The 21,912-nt window shown below is 37.1% G+C and overlaps 1 protein-coding gene and 1 non-coding gene across 2 annotated transcripts in view; one reads left to right on the forward strand and one right to left on the reverse strand.

The window, feature by feature from the left end:
• LOC145991750 (sensory neuron membrane protein 1-like) overlaps positions 1-21,912 on the forward strand; it is a 44,067-nt gene that overhangs the window by 18,024 nt on the left and 4,131 nt on the right. Inside the window, exons 8-11 of the mRNA XM_083127802.1 lie at positions 1,791-1,870; positions 3,085-3,185; positions 17,791-18,021; positions 20,026-20,444. Of these exons, the coding sequence (XP_082983928.1) occupies positions 1,791-1,870; positions 3,085-3,185; positions 17,791-18,021; positions 20,026-20,444 (831 nt within the window). The remainder of the gene's footprint in view (positions 1-1,790; positions 1,871-3,084; positions 3,186-17,790; positions 18,022-20,025; positions 20,445-21,912) is intronic.
• On the reverse strand, positions 4,776-4,847 carry TRNAW-CCA (transfer RNA tryptophan (anticodon CCA)). Its single transcript has one exon. It is a non-coding gene; the product is annotated as a tRNA-Trp (tRNA).

Below are 21,912 nucleotides of genomic sequence, written 5' to 3' on the forward strand. Positions count from 1 at the left end.
AGGAGAAATTGAACATATTTGTGCATGATTCTCTACATATTATGTTTTTTCCACATCAAAATGTAGTAGTGGTGCGAGTGTGAACGACAACAATTTTCATCTCTGAGTGGACATTTATTTGTATTGTTGTTTTTGTACGTCACTTTTCTTCCACTTTGACTAATCGGGATTATGAGTATGAGTAACAATTCAATGAAATTGATTGATTGATTTTACTTCGCTTTTTGTGCCACTTTTGGTTAATTTGCGGAGATAGGGATATGATAAAATTGATGAATGGGTACTTATATGGCACATATATCCTATGGCCAGAATTCGAACGCGGGAGCCCTGGCGTGGTAGCGCGATGTGCTAACCACTCCGCCACGATGGGCTGCCAATGATATTGATTAACCGGCAAACACAAAGGACACCCATATTCAAGGTCGATACTTAAACCCGGACAAGGTGACGCGATCCAGCCGAGGCTTAACACGATCTACCATCTAGCAGGCCACATTTTTAAGTGCATTCGTACATAATTTTGTCTTACCCATGAAAGTGATGCGGGTACGGGTTACGATTGCGCATCATGAGAAATAAAAACACAAACACACAGTGCTTTCATTCTCGTGGTACGCAACGGTAAGTACGCCTTACCCACAAAAGTTAATGACAAAATACAATAGCTATGAATATCACTACACTAACTGTATGGAATGCACAAAAATAATGGATAACAGTGCAGTCATCTTCTGGATCGAGTAGACGAGTCTCTCCAATCATGTAATAATAATAATAATAATAATAATAATAATAATAATAATAATAATAATAAATTTACCTTTTTTATTAGTTCATATTAGCTTTTATTATATAACAATTTCAACCGTGGTAATAATAATTATTAATGTTACTATTTCCACTATTGACGTTTTATCAATAGCCTGACCTCCCCTACAGAAATTTCTGTAGCAGCAGTTATTTGTATACATTCGTAGAAGAGACACCACTTTGTGTCCGAAGCAACACAACCTGTTCCCAACAACGGACGAACCGTTCTATCCACGTGTACAAGCTGCGACACGTGGTGTGCAGTATTTCCGGAGTGATTATGTGCAAAGGACACGATTTTTTGTTGTCCGAGGTCAGGTCATTCCGTGGCCTTTGTCAATACACAATGTGACTTGACGTTGGGTAGGCTCTAGTCTACATTTTCTGGCGACTCAAATAACCTACTTGAGAAATCTTCAAAAGACGTCGATTAATCGTTTACAGTAAGGATAGCCAAGTTTGTTCCAAGCTCACTATCTTCTAATTAGAACCGCATTTGCACTTCACCAGAACCACTGTGCAATTGAACTCCTCGACGAACTATAGGGAAACACATACTCGCGCACACACACACAAAAACCTCCCCCTCCCACCGACACATTCGGAGAGAGAGGGGGGATGGGGTTAGAGGCCATGACTACAGAAGCAAGGCAACCTGAGAACTATTTCATCCACCCTTGAGATCCACAAAAGTGACCTTGGAGGAACATGACAGTAAGTTTTAATTACAATAATTTCATTTCATCTCATTTTTGTAAATCCTGTTTTCTGCAACTCAATCATGTTAGCTAACAACCATTTATATGTTAAAACAAAATCAATGCAAAACACCTTTGCTGAGATCAACTCGAAACACTTCTAAATCTTGATGTTCCGTTAGCACTTACGAAGGGAGTGAACGGTTTATTCCTTAGTTAAAATTCAGAGCACGGTGTCACAAACACCTGGTACACAAGTTTTCACTTTTGTGTTCGCAGTATCTTGTCATTTCTTGGGTAAAGAACCAGAAACTGCAAGCAAGCGGAAAGAAATCATACCTGTACTATTACGAAATGCTGTAAATGCCACTGATGCAGGCACTCAACTATCGAGGGAGGTGCAGTGTGTAACATAACAACTTCCATTTCGAATTGATTAATTGATTGAATTACATTATTTAACGTCGTATTTATGTAATTTTGATGATATGTTGAGATTTATGAAGGGATACTCACAAAGAACACTTTTGTCCAGGCCTGGATTCGAACCCCGGACATCTGTGCTAATCACTCCGCCACGGAGACCGGCGCATCCACTTCGAATTATTATCGAATAACATAATTTGTATCTCCAGAAACTAACTCGGATACTTTGTGGTGTAATAATGTAGAATGTGATATGTTATAATTCAAGAAGATTACGTAAGAGAGTCAGAAAGTTGCAGGCAAGTCCAAATATCGCATTTACGCCAACAGATATTCCTTCCTCTACAGTATTTTTACAATGGGATGAGTGCAATACAGAACAATATGGAGTGCATAAAGCAAATGGAATATAGCATACATGGCCGAAGCCATGTATTTTCAATAATTGACATTACATGAGGTAACAGAAGGACAATTACAGTAAATAATATGTGCATGAACAACGTCAAACGTATTTTTGCAATGGGTTTCAGGTTCGCCATTTAAGAAAAAAAAATGAAATTTGTCTAATTGTATATGATTGTATGGGAGGTGAATAAATTGACAAAGCGCATCAAAATCGCACACATTAACATACGTGTGTATGTTTGTGTATTGTAATAAGTGGGTGTATTACGGGAAGCCCAAATGTGAATGAGAAAATTGTAATTACCATTGATAGTGTTAGTTCTGTTAAATGAAGTGGTTTATAAATATATCTTGGGTTAATTTTATGATTTATTTGAAGGGATGCAGATGAGAGTCGTAGATAGTAACAGTTCATAGGCCCATTATAATTGGATACGGATATAAACGGATTCCTGTAGGAGATACATTGTATAGATGTTCGGAACTCACTTTAAGTTCTCCAGCTCCAATGAACCTATATGAGTTTAAAATGCAGAAAAAAAACTATACGCATTAGGGTTTCTATAAGTCTATAGCTACGTCTATGGAGATTGAACGACGCACACCTCACACATAGACACACAATAGAGGAGCTATCATTCAGGTAGGTTTGTAGAACTTAACCATATTGAATAATGATCTTTTCTCTTTGAGAATAAGCTAACCATAAAAATGAAAACTTAGTATATCTTTTTTCCAGGTTCCAAATGGATTATGTCTTGGCCCTGTTGAGTATTCTGTGCATCGGTGCATTTGTGCTGCTGCAAGCACTACAACCGCCATTTCCCAAGTATCCGTCAGGTAAGCGACTACGATTTTTAGTGACATTGTTTTAACGCATTAAGAAACAGACACAATATAGTCTGGGGAACGACATTAGGCGTCCGGAAGAATTTGCGCAGTTGCCACATGGCGCCAGCACGTGAGCACAACCGTATTGTTCCGAAGTTTCCGACAATGCATGTTCTCATACATTTTTAATTACATCATACAAAAATAACATCAAAGTTTATTGGAAAGGTCAGAGATAACAACGTCCTACTACTGTTTGGAACAAGGATTGGCGCTTGGACTAGGCAACACTGCATGGTGAACGTTGCCACATCGTGTGCGGAAAACTATAGTCCTGCCGTTGTATCTCCCGGTGTCCAATCACAGCGCAGAACGCAATTTTGAAAAAAAAAAAAACTATCATGTTTTCCTGCTGGCTGTTTCAGGGAGGAAGGTTTCAAAGGTTGCCGATTGTTCCCCAAACAGGGAAGCAGCGGTGGGTCTAATTGGCTGTTTGACGGCAAGTAGGTAAACGCGGCAACAAAGGATCATTGCCTTAAAGGCGGTTCCCGGGCCGGGTATAAGAGCGGCGAGACTGTAGGAATTCTCTGTTTGGCATTGGTACAAGCTCATATTTGTCCAGCAGTCTTGTACAGTCATGGACACTTCATGGTTGCAACGACTCCATTTGCTTTCAATGCAATCGTTTCAACCCAGAAGTGTCCATGACTGTACCTTTTGTGAATGCTGGTATAGGTAGAAATTCAGAGCCAGTGACCTTTACATGTGTGTGCATTAAGAATACACGATGATATTAGTTATAATAAACAGTTTTACAAGTCGGTGAAATGATGCCAATTGTTACTTTTAGTACTTTTAGAGTAGGGAGAGGCATAAGGTTTAATGTGTACCAGGGGCGCCGACTTGTCAAAATTATTGGGGGCTCTGATCACTGAAAAAAAAAAATAATGAATGACTCACTCACTCCCTTTTTTAAGTTTTGGCCTTAGTGTTTGGAATCTCGTAAAAGCCCATGAATCCTCAAAAATATTAAATTTTTTATTTACAGTTCGAATGCAAAATGTCAATTGTTCACGGATGGATATGTCACAAGTTTCGTCAACTAATAGCAAAATATTCCCGACTTTTAATATCTGCTACCACGGAGCGCGAAACAGATCTCTCTAATATATCAATTACCCCCCAAGCCCCATGGAGTCGGCGCCTATGATGTGTACCAATATTATACTCATTGAAAATTTTCTGAATCATTGCGTGGATGCATTCTCCTGTTACTTGACAACTTTCGACGTCGTGGATGATTTCAATTCAAATTTTGTTCTCATGGTGTCTAGTCTGAGCCAAGGAGTCACTTGACGACGACTCATTCTTTCTAACCAAATCCGTACAAAGCAGACCTATGAAAAATAGATAGTTCAATGACTTAACTATCCCCATAGGGAAAGAGGGGAAAATGGAACAAAAAGAGTCTTAAGGTTTGAAAAATACATCTTGACACTCCATTGGATAGTTACGGTGAGAGTATGAAGTTTTATAATGTATGTACAGTAACATGAATTTATGACTGAAAGCGAGATAAAAAAAACACAAAAAAAACATTGACCCCGACGTGATTTGAACACGCAACCTTCTGATCTGGAGTCAGACGCGCTACCGTTGCGCCACGAGGTCTGTCAGAGAAAGCAGCTTGAAATTGGCTTAATAATAGACACGAAATTCTAATCGGAATAAATTAAATGTTAAGTATGGAAGATATGACATCTGAAATTTACCCTTGAATCGTAGCAAAGGTAGAGATTCAAAATGCTTCAGTTGAAAGACTTAAAACCTGCCATAGGAAGTAAACTTTCTTACTTTTGAAAATGATTCATATGCAAGTAAACCACTAAAAAATTCTGCTTTTAATTTTCGTATTCTTCCGTTATATAGGGAATATTGACTGCTATAACCTACCGCGTGGCCTCCCCGATTTTAAAACATTGTTTTTTTTTCACCAACATCTATCCAAAAAATATAATATGTATCCACACACCAGTGCCGGATCCATAAACCGCAAAACCCCGCAGTACGGGGGATCTCGGGGATGAGCAAGCCTTTATAGGGGGGCCTTCTTGTCATGCTCTTTACATATTCAAATATGTGGGACTACTATAGTTGAGATTGTACTGTACGTACGTAGCACATGTGAGTTAAGAGGTGAAATGGGTTTAAAGCCTGCATTAGACTAAAGCATTTTCCTTAGCATTTTTACGCCATGACCAAAATGCCACCGTACCAAGTGAGCAATTTTATGGCATTTCAGATGCCATGGCATATTTCGTGGCATTTCTCAAGGATATGATCGATCCTATTTCCGTAGCATTTCTCCTAGCATAACCAATCAGAAGCGACCTCTAGGTCACGAGTGCAGATGTAATGGCGGCCGCGCGAGATATAAATAACACTGGTCTACATATGAAAAAAAAATCTGCTGACTTAGATATTTTAACTGATTCTATATAATTTGAGGTCACTGATTTCAAATATATAGTCAGAAAATGTGTATCACGTCACAATTTTTCACAAATCACATTTGAAAATTTTCACAATATTATAATACTGGGCTAAACTCCAACAATTTTCCATATAGATATCTGCACATAATGATATTTTTCTGCTGACTTAGATATTTTAACTGATTCTATATAATTTGAAGTCGCTGATTCGAAATATGTAGTCAGAAAAAGTGTATCACGTCACAATTTTTCACAAATCACATTTGAAAATTTTCACAATATTATAATACTGGGCTAAACTCCAACAATTTTCCATATAGATATCTGCACATAATGAAATTATAGGACTATACATAGGTGGCGGAGCTGATAACAGGAATTAAGTTGCATTGTTTCACAAGTCACATTACAAAATTTTCAGAAAATTATATCCGGCTACATTCCAACAGCACTTGCAAAGAGAATGCGACGTAGTCAGATGTCCATGCAGAGTATCACGTCACGTTGTTTAACAAACATACCTTTCTATTTTCTCAATAGGGAGTTCTAAATGGACAAAAAGTTTAGTCAATTCCGGCAAATTGATCAATTTGTTTCACGAGCACATACAGTCAACACCTGATGCCTGTACTTATGCTAAACTTAACATACACCACAGAATAGCACAACATGCATACCTACGTAGGCAAAAATTTTCCAATCTTTGATTTTCTGGAGTAGGTGGCCTCAGGAACGTCACGCTCCAAGCACCAGCAATAGTCGGCCATCATGTTTTCATTCCATCTCCCCTGATATCGGTGCTCCATGGTTTTGGTGGAAGCGTTCGCCCTGTTCTTCACTTACGGCACCAAGATTGGACGGAAATACATCTAAGTGGCTGTGCAGGAAGTGAAGCTTGACACTCATATTTACTCCTAACTTTTGAAACGTCACCAACAAATTTTCAACTAAAACCTCGTAGTTGTGCGCCCTGAAGTTTCCAAGAAAGTTTGTAATGACATCAGAAAAGGCGCACTATGCATCTTTCTCTGTGCGGTTCATTGTTTGTAAGAATTCTTCATCTTTCATTAGCATCCTTACCTGAGGACCATCAAAAATCCTGTTTTTACTTTCTCTTGCGTCAATGCAGGAAATTTTGAGCAAATGTATTTAAAGCAAGCCCCATTCTTATCCAGAGCTTTTACATACTGCTTCATTAATCCAAACTTAATGTGCAGTGGAGGAAGTAACACTTCCTTAGGATCAACAAGCGGCTTGTTCTGGATGTTTTTCGCCCCGACTTCAAAGCTTTTCCTGGCAGGCCACAGTCATCGTAGCCAATGTTCGTTCCTTGCTCGACTGCCCCATAAACACAAAAAGCATGGATATTTCGTGAAACCTGCTTCCTGACCAAGTAACATTGAAATGACCTTGAGATCTCCGCACACAAGCCAACTGCCATTTGCATACTTTTTCTATCGAAGCAGTTCTTTCATTGTTTCGTAGCTTTCCTTCAAATGTACGGAGTGGCCAACAGGAATGGATGCTAACTTATTGCCATTATGCAGCAACACACACTTCAAACTCCTCTTCGAGCTATCAATAAAAACCCTCCATTCTTCTGCATTATACGTACATCCCATCGCTTCAAATAGTCCCTTCACATCTGTACAATAGACAAGTTCTTCGTCCCTTTGAAAATATCTTAATAGATGCCTCTCTTTGTCCCGATACATGAAGGTTGTTCCAGACGCTAACATATTTCTTTCCTTTAGTCTACACAGGTCCTGCATACTTTATGAGGTGCCCAGGATTTATCTTGGTCACCCAATTTAATTCCGAAATATGCACTATATGCTTTCCTTACAAAGTCAGTAGTATTTGTCCTTTTTTTTGGGGTTGACAATGTTCGAATAACTGATTTAAATAATAATCATTATAATATTCCATGTGCTGCCATCTTGTGACCTCTTTACGGACTACGTTGTTTCATTGCTCTAAATATACATCCCAAATATTAGATAATTTTCTATTTTCCTCCGAAACCTGACGTGATAGAAAAAAACGGATTTCAGTTTTGGATTTACCACCCTCCATTTACTAAAGAACAACCATCAGCCTCCAGTCAGCAAAATGGACGTAGACCAGTGTAATGAATGAATCACTTCACATTTTAAAAAGCCGATAACTATTCAGCCGAGAGGAATAACGTTTCATATAAAACAATATTAGGTACAAAACAATGGCGTTCCATAAATATACTTTATACTTTACAACATTTACTGTGCACGTATGGAAGAATATTTTAGTTGTTTCAACTGTAACCACCCTGCACTCAGCATAGATGGTGTAACTCGACTTGTCTTTCGTGCTGTATATGTTGTACGTGCATTGTAATCGCAAAAGCTTACCGAAATTTTACATGAAATGCTTCCGTGTAATGTACCATCTGGTATAAGATTTTATGAAGCATTTACGTAGCATTTATGCCAGCAAAAATGTTAAAGGAGGAAGAGAGGAAAATGTGGTGTATAGAACGAAATTACTGTTTACTTTGGAGGCCATCAAACCTCATTTGCTTACCTAACTACCACTGCATGCATAACCAACCCAACACATGATAATCTAATAGCAAAAGCAGAGCAATTAGAGAAATATTATGAGATAGGTATTAAACAATCATTACCAGCTGAATTGTCTCTAAACAGCTCTCAAAAGCGCCTTACCCAAAGTTTAATCTGTACACGGTTCTACAAAACTTATGAATGAGAAGCATAATGCAGTTCTACCTAGCTCTCTAGATGTATACCTACCTCCAAGGCGGAGTAGTTATGGGTCCCGGGTTCGAATCTTCACCTGGGTATGATTCTTCTTTGTGAGTGTTCCTTCAATTTCATCCTATCATCGTCGTCGCGATTAGGCAGAAGAAGGGACAGAAAAACGACGTTAAATAACAAAAATGAAATCTTTCTACTGAGACACAAACACACATACATACATGCATACACTGAAGAAATTGAATAACAGCAAAAGTTTTGAGATTTCCTTTTACAAGTATGTGTATCTAGAAAGGACTTTAGTAACATTTTGCGGGAGGGGCCTAAGATTTGTAGATCCCGCACTGCCATACACCTTTAAACATATCCAGGTTTAACGCCTTTCTTGTTGTCTCGGAGTTTTGGATACAATCCAACCCCGAACAAAGCTCAAGGCTTTCATTTCTCTGGATGATGATTTCAATTTTTAAAACAACTGCAGTTACAAGACATTAACACACGATTGAAAGTCAGATTTGGTCGACAGATGGAAAGGGTGGAATGAACTTGGAGGGATTTAAAAAGCATATCACGATTGGTCAGTTTGGTTGGCAGCTCTTGCTATATTTTTTTCAGTTCGAATGTGCGTTTCAAGGACATCCACCCAGCTGCGCGCTTCCCTCTTTCTCACTCCCACTCCTATGCATTCCCCGTGCAGCACCCAATGAACAGGCAGAAGCAACAACTTGTGATCGTTTGGAGGGGAACAGGCGACTGCGTGGGGAGACGATGCCGTGACCTTGAAGCGCAGTTTGGAAATGAAAGCAGTATAGTCAAACCAGCTGTCTTCCTTATTTGTTTTTTAAAACAGATATTTCAGTTAAAGGTGTTCGCAATTAGGACATGCAATTATTTTCACTTTTATGTGTTCGTAATTAGGGCAATTTCCACAATTTTTTGCAAATAGCATGCAATCTTCACAACACTTTAGGATCTTTTATTGAGGCAGAAAGGAAGAGGAAATTGTAGGGTGTCTAAAGTATCTGAAGTGGAGGAGATTTTGTTTTATTCGGAACACAATGAAGAAACTCCATGGTGAAGGTAAGGTTGTTTCCGGCACTAGGGATATGTGACGTCATTTCTATTTTGCTACCAGGTTCGAGACCTCCCCTGGTTTTCATCTAATCATCATGCATTCTAATTCAGCTCCGGAATGAAAGTTTCAAGAGGTGGGCCCAAAATAGTTACATTCTTCACTATAGTATACTTGTTAAAACTCTCAGTCAAAAGAGTATATTTCAATTATATTCTTAGCCTTGTCGCCAATTTTCGAGACGATACCGAGACAAGTTTTCTTTTTTAAATCCGAGACGAGACGAAGACCAGGCCCTTCTAGGCTTGCCGAGTAGAGGCCGAGTACGAGACAGGCCTCTGTAAAATCGAGATGAGACCCACACTTTTGAGACTTTCTTTCTATTTCGATCATTTTGCATCGCTTCTCTGTTATCCATTTCTTGCATTAATCGCGCCGATGATGATGAATGATGAATTATGTGGTGCAGTGGCGGCGATTGGGTGGGGCAAAGACAGTTTATTTCCCTTTGTAGATAAGGTTTAGCACAGTGCGGGGGCAAAAGTAGCGAAAAGTGAGGGGGGCAAGTGTCCCCCACGCTCCCCCTAATCGCCGCCACTGGTTAGATGAGACAAACGGGACAAACAGTCTTGATCATTCGAGACTGTAAAGTAAACCCAAATTACTGCATTATGCGACTATGCAGATTGTCCCTAAAGTCAATTAAGTTCAATTCAATGGTGATGAGCCGGCTCCCGTGGCGGAGTGGTTAGCACATCGCGCTAGAACGACAGGGGCCCTGGGGTTGAATCCTGGCCTGGGCATGGATATTTGTAAGTGTACACTGGCGAACTTTAAAAAAAGGTCTCCCTCCTCTTAGTTAGATTGGAAGGTAGTTGGAAACACTTCATTACTCCTGTATTGGATAAGAAAGTGGGGGAAGGCAGTTGCAGACAAGTCCATCACTACCCTATGCGCACGTAAACTTGTTTCCGGAAAGCTTTCTGTTGGAGTCTTGTCAGGCATGATCTGGGCAGTTTGTGGAAGATTTTTGTGTTCCTACACCCCCCTGTTTGTGTGTGTGTATGCGCGCGAGCGCACGCCGACACCTGTTTATTTTTAAGTTTGATGTATTTTTATTGCATCGACTAATTGCTGTTATGGCTGGGAATGAACCAGGTTAGCAATGGGCAAAGAAAAAAGTATAAAAAATATCAAAATTCCTGGCATGAGTAGTTAGTTATTATTTTCCGTCATCAAAGTGTGCTTAATCATTCCTTAAGGCCGTACTAAAGGCAATTTTGTGGTAATTTTTCGACAACAGATGGCAGCACCGTTTGCCATGGCAACCGAGGGCTATGTTGCCAGATCTCTGCGTAATCAAGGTAGATACATACAGGTTGGTCGGTTAGGGTACTCCTTGATGGGATATGACGTCACGTTGGTTAGCAGATTTTATTGAAAAATCTAAGTAGATGTGGAGAAACGTAATTGTTTAGTTTTTAGATGCATGTTCTTATTGAAAAAGAAAAAAACAATTCATCAGCAATGGAAGATAGTAATAGTCGTAATAGTAATATAAAATCCCTTGTATTGTATTATGTATTTCTTTTAATATTTCGAAAGCAGAAAAAAACATACAAAGATAACTGTAGTTAATTCAAACACGAAATGCAATTACGTTTGAAGCGAATGCTGTAGAATTGACTGTAGAATTCACTTTATATGACAGTACTTGAACACATATCTTTTATCGGTGACGTTACCAGATTTTCTTCATAGATTTGCAGAATTTCAGTGTACATTTTGTAAATATTTATAAATATTAGCGCTCTCTAACGATCCTCAGTCCTTTATCCTTGAAGTGAACAAACATGGAATTCTGCACCCTTATTTGTTACTGAGTTTTAATATCGCGATTTTCAAAGGAAAATGTCAGAAGAATCCTGGATACACAATAGAAGACGTATTTTTTATTTTTATAATAGTTAAATATTAAATACAGTTTTGTAGCGCGTCTAATTTATTTGCATGTCTTGTCACCACACAATGTCCTGTTTCATAGTTCTTTACGAATTTGGTCTATTCTGGTTTTCAGTTCTGCAGCTGACGCAGAATCTTTGGAAGTATCAATAATTTTCAAGTAACAGTAACTGTAAACTACTTACGTTATGAAATTAGTAATTGTAATTCAGTTATTTTTCCACCTAACTAGTAAGTTGTACAATTACTTTACTGCATGGAGATAAATAATATCTTGAACCAAATGTTCTCCTCAAAGAATGGGTAAATTGATGGTCCCAGGCTCGAATCCCGACCTGCGCATGGATGTTTGTGAGTGTTCATTCATAAATTTCATCACATCGTCACTCATCCCCATCTTCGTAAATTAGCCAAAAGTGGCACAAAAAGCGAAGTAAAATAAAGCAAATCAATCAATTGATGATTATCAAAATCTTGAGACAATGAGAACAATTTTGTAATGTTTTCGACAAGAGCCAGGATGTATCCCAAGTTTATTTGTATTAGAACACTTACCATATAAGACTACATAACATAATCTCCAACAATCCCCATGGACAAACAGTAATTTTATAGTTAAACAAAAATTCTAAAAAATATTTGGTTTGCTCAACAAAATAAAATGTTAATCGTCATTTCTTTGTAACAGAAGTTTGCTGTGAATTTTATTGCCTCAATGTTTGTACATGAAATGTAAGAAATACATTATCATTTCATGAAACTTAATGCTAAGCATTTGGTGGTCATCGCTGGTGAAAAGGACATCGCGCTTGCAACTCATGTTCCGAACAAAGTCTTACGAGATGAAACAAATCTAGAGTAAAGTAACTGTAATAATAACTATGTTAGGTACTTTCTAAAGAACAGTAATAACAGTAATTATATGTGAATTACTTTCTCAAGTGATTAACTCGGACTTACTTTTAAAGAGTAACTATTCAAACACTGCTGATATATCATCGAATTCAGTAACATATTGGTACAAATTGCGAGGAAAGTTGAGCCTCTCTCTTGGCAAAGCGACAACGTAATCGCCTTGTAATACAGGAGTCCCAGGTTCGATAGACGATGGGTGTACAGTGATCCTCAATAAAAATGGGACAACTAGATCCTGAAAGTCTCCCTTCTCTGCAATGCGTCTTGTGTGTTGTCTAAATCTACGCTGATGAGTGAATTTTAATAGCAAATTTTCAGTGGCAAGTTCTGTTACTGCCGTTGAGTTACGCAACACACATAATGCATTGCAGGAATGTGGATATTTCAGGATATAGTGTCCCATTTTCATTGCCGCTGACTCTACATACACTCTACATACACAGTCCCAATTAGCCTTTCTGTGTATAAAGTAGACTTAAAAAACGTATTTCGAGGGAAGATACAATACAATAATAAATACCATTACCATTGAAGTCCAATAGCTTACAAATCATTGTTTACAGGGACTACTAAAACTAGATTTTCGGGATATAAAAATTGAAATTTACATTGTTGTTTCAATGCATATTTATTATTTTTCTTTATCATACCCTGCAAAACATTATTGCGTTCTCTGAGAGCAGTGTTGGCGATAGGGTTCCAAAACTGGGAGGGGACAAGGACACTTTAATTTCCCTTGGTAGATAAGGTTTTGTATAGTATTGGGGCAAAAGTGGGGGGCCATCTTCCCCTCCCCCTAATTGCCACCACTGTCTGAGAGATATGCTTTTTGAAAATCATCATCGCATTCAGGAAGCAATGAATGTCCTAAGATTTTGGGAAAATACCTCTCAAAATTTCAACTTGCAAGAATATCAATGAATGCGTGCCAATGCTTGACAGACAAGACAAGTAAGTCACATCCCTTGCATTGTTTTTTTTCCTCCTGTTCCCTTTAATATACAATTTACAATTGATGACCACTTGCTATCAGATATTATTTAGGCTTGAAACATCATTTCTTGAGCATATTTTGGACTCTCCATTTCTATGAAATAATCATCATTCCATCAAGTATCTACGCTAACAAGCAAAAATGTATGTACTCTTCCATGTAAAGTTCAAACAGTCCACTTTGTTGATTTTTATACTGCAGAAGCTTATACACCAACTTCCACTGTAGGTCAAACCTATTGTCCTTTTGTACAAATTTAAAGAGTGTGCTTTACTATTGGTAGAAGACACATCGATTAGATTTTCAAATGCTCATATGCAAAGGAACAAATAAAAATAGTGTTAACATCGTATATGAGACTATGAACTTACAAAACATGTTTAAAAAATATTGATATTATATTGTTACAACCTTAGACAAGTTGAGTTAATAATGTAACTTACAGATGTTGTTTAAATGGATTTGAAAGTAATGGATCTAATCGGCACTATAATGCTTAACGATATCGTCCTGTTATTAAAGGGCTGTTTGGTTCACGATATGAGCTCACTTCAGTGATCTAACTTTATAATGGATGTTAAATATGATGAGCCTAAAACAGAAATTTGCAAAATAATTGTTAGAAATATTTTCATAGTAGAGTAATGATTGCAACGCAATATGAAGTGAAGTTCCTCCAGGTTCGAATCCTGGTTTCATGTATGTATTTATATCATTATCTTTCTTCCAATCATCCATTTTATGAAATCATTATTCATCCTCATTGTCCCAAGGAGCAGAAGTTGGAGGTAAAATAACAGAAATACATTATGAAATGGAAATTCAGTTCCTACTATATTTTTATTTGAATTATTATCGTAGACCAGCCAAGAAGTAAAAAAGCTTAAAAAAAACTTTTACCTGCATGGAATGTTAATAATAGGCATCCATGCTAAATCAATCAGTCATGTGTCTGACAGAAAAACTAGGGTGGATGCCACCAAAAATTTCGATCTTATAGGTCATTTCAAGGTCATATTCTGACCATAAAAGGTCAAATTTCAAACTCATCCAAGTATGTTCATTTAATGTATCAAATAAAAGATATGGACGAAACAAACTGTTTGGTGATATTTTTAGGTCAGAATATTGATCTCAGAAGTAGTCTTGTGGGGTAAAGTTAATCAGGCTAAATTTGTATACACGACAGTCCTACATAGTGGACCATCCAAGATGCAAAAAAAGAATTTTTAAAACATTTAACTGTATGGAATGATAATATCAGACTTCCATGCAAAATCAATCAGTCATAGGTCTGAGAGAAAAACTAGTCAAGCTTCATACTCACTGGTATTCAAAGTAAACTATTTAGTACAAACGGCTACTGAAATTCAATATGTTATTGAACCAAATACACGTAGCATAATCAGGACAAATTATGATTTCTATGAAGCTCTGTGGCATCGACAATTAAATTATTGCCCTTGTACTTCCAAGTATAGTTTCATAACTGTTAGGGTGTACTTTTACACTTTAAATATATACAGCATCAAGTTATTGGACGAAATGCACTCTCATTATGAGCCGTCCTAATTTATAAAAGGACAAGAAAACAGAAGAGTTTCATACAGTTTACAGAACCGGTTTTCTGACGTGTTTCTGTAAATGAAGATAACAGAACCGTGTCCGAAACTTGAAAACATTCAGGGATCTCACATTACATCTTTTCGAATCAAACCTAACTTAGCCTGACCTACTTAATACATATGAATATTTGCGAGCTGCTTCAAAAATAAAAGTCGAAAAACTCTTGCAGAAAACAGGTCAGAAAGTACTCGTTTCAACCATGTACAAGGGCAAAGTAAAAACATTTAAACAAACTACTAATTTGTAATAAACATTCCGATGTTGTACATGTGACTAGCACGAGTTTCCTAGGTTTGGAAATTAACTTACAGGAATGAAAATAGAGCATTTTATGCAATACTGATTTAATGATATCAGATATAATCTATATTAAGCTACGTATATTTTATGCTATAGTAATGATCTCAAAACGGTAGTTATTAGGATTATGTCTAACGTAAAATATAACATTCTATTCTGATTTTACATTTACAAAGAATTATCAACTTCGTTTGGGAGTAAAGAAAGTCATGCAGCGTTTAAGAAATTGATAGGTTCAAGCGATATTCTCACCGAAATTACGTCAGAAGATATTTCTTCAACATGTAAATAAATTATACATTTCGCCTATATTTCAAACATTTTGCTTTTGATGGATAATATTAAGCAACAAGAAATTAAATATTAAGACTTACCTTCGAGCTTGTTCAGATTTTTAACATCCTCCGTGGAATATTTGTTCCCTTGTTCTCGTATATGTACGGGATTCGATATCCTCTGGTAGCTTGGTTTGATTTTCACTTTTTCAAGAACTTGCATTGATCATATCGTTAGAAAGCACGGAATGAAATCTCGGCAACAGTGTTGGCTAAAATCTGGACCTGTGTCTGCACCACGGAGAGGAGAAAACAAATGACTGTGTACTTTAGTTCGCGAGTTTGCCGGAGATAATCTTATCATGGTTAAACCAGTTAAACTGTAAGTGACCTGCAAAAACAAAAGGGTATTTTGCTATGAGTATTTGTATGATCAAGCTTGGTGTTGCTTTGAACTACAGTTCTTTTTACAGTGACGTAACTAAAGCAATATCTATGTAAGTAAAGACATGGGCGGGTGAGGTGCCAAGATAATCACATTCTATGGCTAGGGGGCTGAAGCCTAGGGCACCATTCAATTATTATTATTATTATTATTATTTAAGACAGCAAAGTCAGGATATGCGTCGGATAAATTTACACTTGGCAGAGGTAGGGGAGTAGGAAAATATGTGTAATTTGGCTGCATTGAGAGCAAGAAAAGTTAAAATCTAATTATTTTCTTCCTCAGATATCAGTCGGGTTTTATACCTATTTTGTTGATTTTCTTAGAATAATGTGTAATACATAGCTCATAACGATGTTCCTTTCTTCAAACAGAGTTGATTTGATTCCCACCGTTACCGATACTTGTATAATTCTAATTTAAAATAACAAAGGCTATTTACCGAGTCATACTAACTCATGACATCGCATTTCTTTAATGACTTTAAATAACTTGGAAATTATTCTCATGTAGAATTATAACACTTTAAAATGTCTTGTGATATTTGGTAATTTTTTCATACGAACTTCTCTCTAGGCACAGAGGATGGAAAGAAATTGGTTATTGAAATGTTTCAAGACTTTTTAAAGTGTTGCAGTTACACCAAAAATTGGTTGGTTTGTGTCTCTTCCTTAATTTTATATAAACATTATTCATTCTTGTCGTTTGGGTTAACCTGGAGAAAGACAAAAACGACGTAAAACATATGCAAATACAGTTATTAAAATAACACTCATCTGGCCGGCTCTGTTAATGCTATGTTTTTCATCATTCTCTGTTATTTGCAATAAAATCAAGTTCTTGCAGTACCAACAGTCACATAAAAGATACAGAATGAAAGAGTACAATGATAAATTGTTGAATCTACGTCCATTCCTTCCCGCTTGAATGTAGATAAAACAAATCGAATTCCACAGCGACATTCACTTGTCTTTCCCAAGAAAGTGCATTTGGTACTCCTCCGTCATCTGGCCCGGAGACAGTCCAACATGATAGTAATGCTGGTATTAAAACTGTCTAGTATTTTGGATTTTAGATGCGCATTTGAGGGCATGAGGAGAGGAATTATGGGTGGAAAAAATAAGAAGAGGGAAAAAAACAAACAACTTAATCGATGTATGGAAATGTGTGTATAGCCGCAAAGACTCATACTGAAATAAACCTATATTCTATTCTATTCTATTCTATTCTATTAAAAGTGTCCATCTTTCTTTCCACTCGACTTCGCGAGCAGAAATTGGAAATGAATGATTTATTATATTTTCACACAGCTTTATCAGATAGTTACATGCCTTTGAGAAATTTGGTCGCAGCTTTCACTATTTTATATTCTGGTAACACACTGCTGGAATTTTGTGTCCCATAATAGTAGTAACAGTGCTTTTTAAAAATGTTTTACAGACACGAAGACATAATTGAAATATTCTTAAATATGTTAACATTTTTATTATGTTAAACACTTGAGATCCCTTACATTGTGCCAGTTCTTCTTGTGACTTCCATTTAAGTTTTTCATCTAATATAAGTCCCAAACATTTATGACTTTTTTGTTGACTAATAGTTTTTCCGTTTTTATTTTTAAAGAGAAATGTAAACTACAGATCTTTAAATATAACCTATATTTTTTTTATTCATATGCATGAATGCGATCTCTTCTTATTAAAAACTACCACTGCCCAGGGCACCAAAATATCTAGCTACGAGGCTGTCATTTTACTTGTTTTTCTCTTTGCAGTGGCTCGTATGATATTATCCATCATTGTTTGGCTGAGGTACAGGTTGAACTATGTAGCCATTGCTGACATAGGGAGGCGCTGTGGTCCCTTTTCAGGCCTGAGGCTAGGAAAAGTGTTTGTTGTGTTTGTCAATGGAAGGGACAGCGTCCTGCAAGTTCTTACCCACAAGTCTTTGCAAGGTCGACCGGACCACTTCGTCATTAAGCTGTATAATAGAGGTCTTAACGGAGGTGAGGTAATTTTTTGGTTTCTTCCTGCTTAACAATTAACATAGTTACATTTTTAATATTTAATTCTATTTTATTTATATAATACTATTTTAAATGTTTCATTGTATTTCATCCATTATAATTCTATTTTCGGTGTTTTATTATATGTCATTTTATACATTTCTGTTTTTCAGTGTTTTATTGTTTTTCATCCATTGCAAGTATATTTACTGTGTTTTATTGTATATCATTTTAAACAATTCTGTTTTGCAGTGATTTATTGTATTTCATCCTATACAGTATTATTTTTTTAGTGTTTTTTTATTATTTCAGGGTTATTGACTTCTAATAGAGTTTGTTATTGTATTTCATCCTACATACTTTTATTTTTCATCGTTTTATTGTATTTTATTCTGCATAATTTTATTGTACTGGTTTATTGAATTTCGTTCTATAAGTATATTTCTATTTTTTAGAGCTTCATCCTATATAAGTAGTTTCAGCGTTTAATTGGGCTTCTCGATGGCGTAGTAGTAACTATACTTCAATAACCTTGGTAGTAGAGTACTGCATCGGACCACTTTCGCTCGCTCAAACTCGTTCGAATCTCCCACGCTCGAGCATGCTACGCTCCAACGTATCGCACTCGTAGTGGAATGATTGGCATCGTCCCTTATTTCAGAGCCTAATAAGCAGCACTGTCAACCTAAAACCCATACATGGAAGGAAAGCACTCTATGCAATTACAATTCTAAATAATAATTTCGTATATTATGTAAGACTGAAAGGTAAGGATGTCGAATCGACCCTTCTTAATAGAAATATGTTTGATACATCATTGGAAAGGGGATGAATCAAGGATTCCAGAAATGTAAAATTTAAGGTGAAGAAACAATTGGAAGTGGAAAAAAGTAGTAGTAATTGACCTACCGCCCACTACCGCTACAGCGGCCCCGCCTTTTTCTATAGAGTCCCTTTGAATGAAACCATGAAAAAATACGAATGAAAACATGATTTAAAAAAAGTTGAATCCTAGTAGAAATTCGCATATATATTCCCGTTGAAAACCAAAGTTGGACCTGGCTATACTGTGTGTTTACAACATGGATTAGGTTCAAGGAAACCAGCTATGGCAAGTAATGTAGTAGTATTTCTTTTATTATTTCATAGGAATGTAACTTCAAATTGAGAAATGCACAGTTTCAATTCGAAGTGTTAAATACGTACTATTCGTACACAATATTTTTTTTTACTTTCAAACGGTAAAGCACAAGGGTCGAATGTGCAGTCTAGCCGACTCAAATACAGCACATATGAAAGTATGCAATATCTACAGACCGAAACGTAAAATTGATACACATGCTGAGAGACCTGCCTAAGCAATTACAAATATTGTATTACAGTGCAAGAAGTACGTGTACATCATCGTTCACTTACCGAAAAGGATAATCATATTCTGCGAAATAATAAAATGCAGTTATAGCATTCAATCGAACATCATTTCAATGTGAAAATAATCGTAGAAACATAAAATGTCAATCTAGGTATTTTCAGCCCATAATCATTTATTTCATTTCTCGGTAAGATACACAAAACTGCATTTTAACATGGAGATTATGACTATGTTCATTTATTTTTCAATTTCACTTCGTCTTCTACTTCACTATCCATATTTGAGAGCCCACTACCATAGACAAATGACGGAAATACGTGTACTAATAGTTCGGTCGTTTTTTGCTCAAGCGGAAGAACTATCAATTCTGTAGGCCATCTAGCGTAGCCCGTCCAAACTATTTGCCGCCCGAGCGAAAAACGCTCATTGCAGTACTCTACTTGGTAGTAACGTTGTTGTCTTGTAACCAAGGAATCCCGGGCCATCTCTGTTAGAAGTATTTTGCACGATGGTTCGGATCCAATTCTGATTAGCATATCTGGGCCTAAAGTGTACTTAACAAATTTGGTAGGTGTTTTGTTGAATCTCATCCTATACAGTTCTATTTGTTAGTGTTTTTGTCATTATTTCAGGCTTATTGACTTCTACTGGGGAAGAACACCAAAGGACCAAAGCATTCTGCATGAGGCACTTGCGTGATTTCGGATTCGGTAGAAGATCTTCAGAGAACAATATCATCAACGAGGTTCAATGTTTTGCCTCCGAGCTGAGACAAATGGCGCTCAAAGCAGGTGGTACCGGAGTCAAGGTGAACGACTGCTTCAGCATAACCGCAATGAACTGCGTCTGGCCTATGATTATAGGCAAGAGATTCAGATATGACGATCCAGTTATTCACAAACTGCACTCGACGTTGCAGCAGCTTCTGGAAAATGCTTTCTACCTATATGGCGTGCTGCTGGCTTTACCACCTCTATGGATGCTCGCACCTGAGTTATCAGGTTATAGACCGCTGAATCGGATAGTTGATGATTTCAAGGCTTATATCAAGGTGAGGTTCTGCTTGTTTTCTTGCTCTTTTTGAGTTACGATTTACAATAACATTATAACCGTTGCCATTCTAAGTATATACAGGGTGATTGAGAAGTAACGGTTTATAAATATAATCTTATTTATTCCGATTTGAAATGACACACCGTAACCATATTGACATGAAATGAAAATACAGTTATCCAAGTTTCTTACCTTATCATTACATGGTCGCATTGATGACACGGCAGATATCAAAACGGTATTCAAGTTCTGACCAGACACGTCTCAGCATATCTTGACATAATTGACTCCACTGCTTCAGAGATGCGCTGCTTCAGTTCGTCAATGTTTTGTGTCATGTAGTTTCTATGCGGTGTACACTTACTGAATTTCGTTCTAAAGTGTCAAAATAGACCCTGTACGAGCTAAATCCAACACGTAAAATGCTTTCTCTTGCTTCGATGTCGCCATCTTGAGAGACTGCGCCACTAGCGCTCCTAACTGCGTTTAGCTACACTACCTCACACAAACAAAAACTTGTGATTTCCTTCCGTGATTGGCAGCTTACCGTTTTTAGTACTCTCGCTCAGGGGGGCTGAAGCCCCCAAAATGAGGCCTCAGCCCCCTAGTTTTTTGTAGTACGGTAGACGCATTTCAACCGAAAACTTAAAAAGTAAAATTTACATTTTTCCATTATAAAACTTGCATTGTGGCAAGTACAATGTTCAAATACATTTTCTGGTTTGGTTAGATCGCAATTACTTTATTACGATATGTTCTGAAATCGATAGGCCACTGGTAATTCGATACTAAGTAATTTACCAATCAGGAGTCACCATAATTGCTACGAAATCATCTGCCTGCCTGGAAGATGGATGTATTCAGTGGATGTGAGATTGTTCCTTGATTGTTGTTGGCAGCCTCTGTAAATGGTATCACTATATTTCGGAATAGGTCTAACAGGTGAATTTTTATAAGTAGGATGACGTTCAAAATCTAAAGAAGCGTTATGTTTCCTTTCTGTTTGTTAGTTTCTCATTGGAGTACCGACAACTGCATGAGAGTTAAACATGTTCGCTCATTGGTTTCATCGTTATATCTATTCTTAAATAACTATTTCTCCAGCATTCCTAAACCCGAAGGTTTATGGCAGCAGCAATACTAGCCTTCCTATCCTTATCACTGCAAATATTCTTGAGGGAGAAATACGAAATTAAAGAATGAAAGAGTACACAAACTACCTAATTCCTAAACGCTAAAACATTGGAAATATTAAAATTGGCCACCCAGCCTCCATGGTCTAGCAATAGAATTGCTGCCTTTATATCAAGGGGTCCCAGGTTCGATCCCAGTGGAGGTAACATTTCATTAAGTCATTCAGATTCCACTAGAAGGGTTTCCCATATGGTGTAATGGCAACGTCGTCAACTTGTAATAAGGGGTCCCGAGTTCGATACCCGATGGAGGCACATTGCACAGTGCTTCGG

Source organism: Lepisma saccharinum, chromosome 8 (genome assembly GCF_977018435.1).
Source record: "Lepisma saccharinum chromosome 8, izLepSacc3.1, whole genome shotgun sequence".
Taxonomy (NCBI): domain Eukaryota; kingdom Metazoa; phylum Arthropoda; class Insecta; order Zygentoma; family Lepismatidae; genus Lepisma; species Lepisma saccharinum.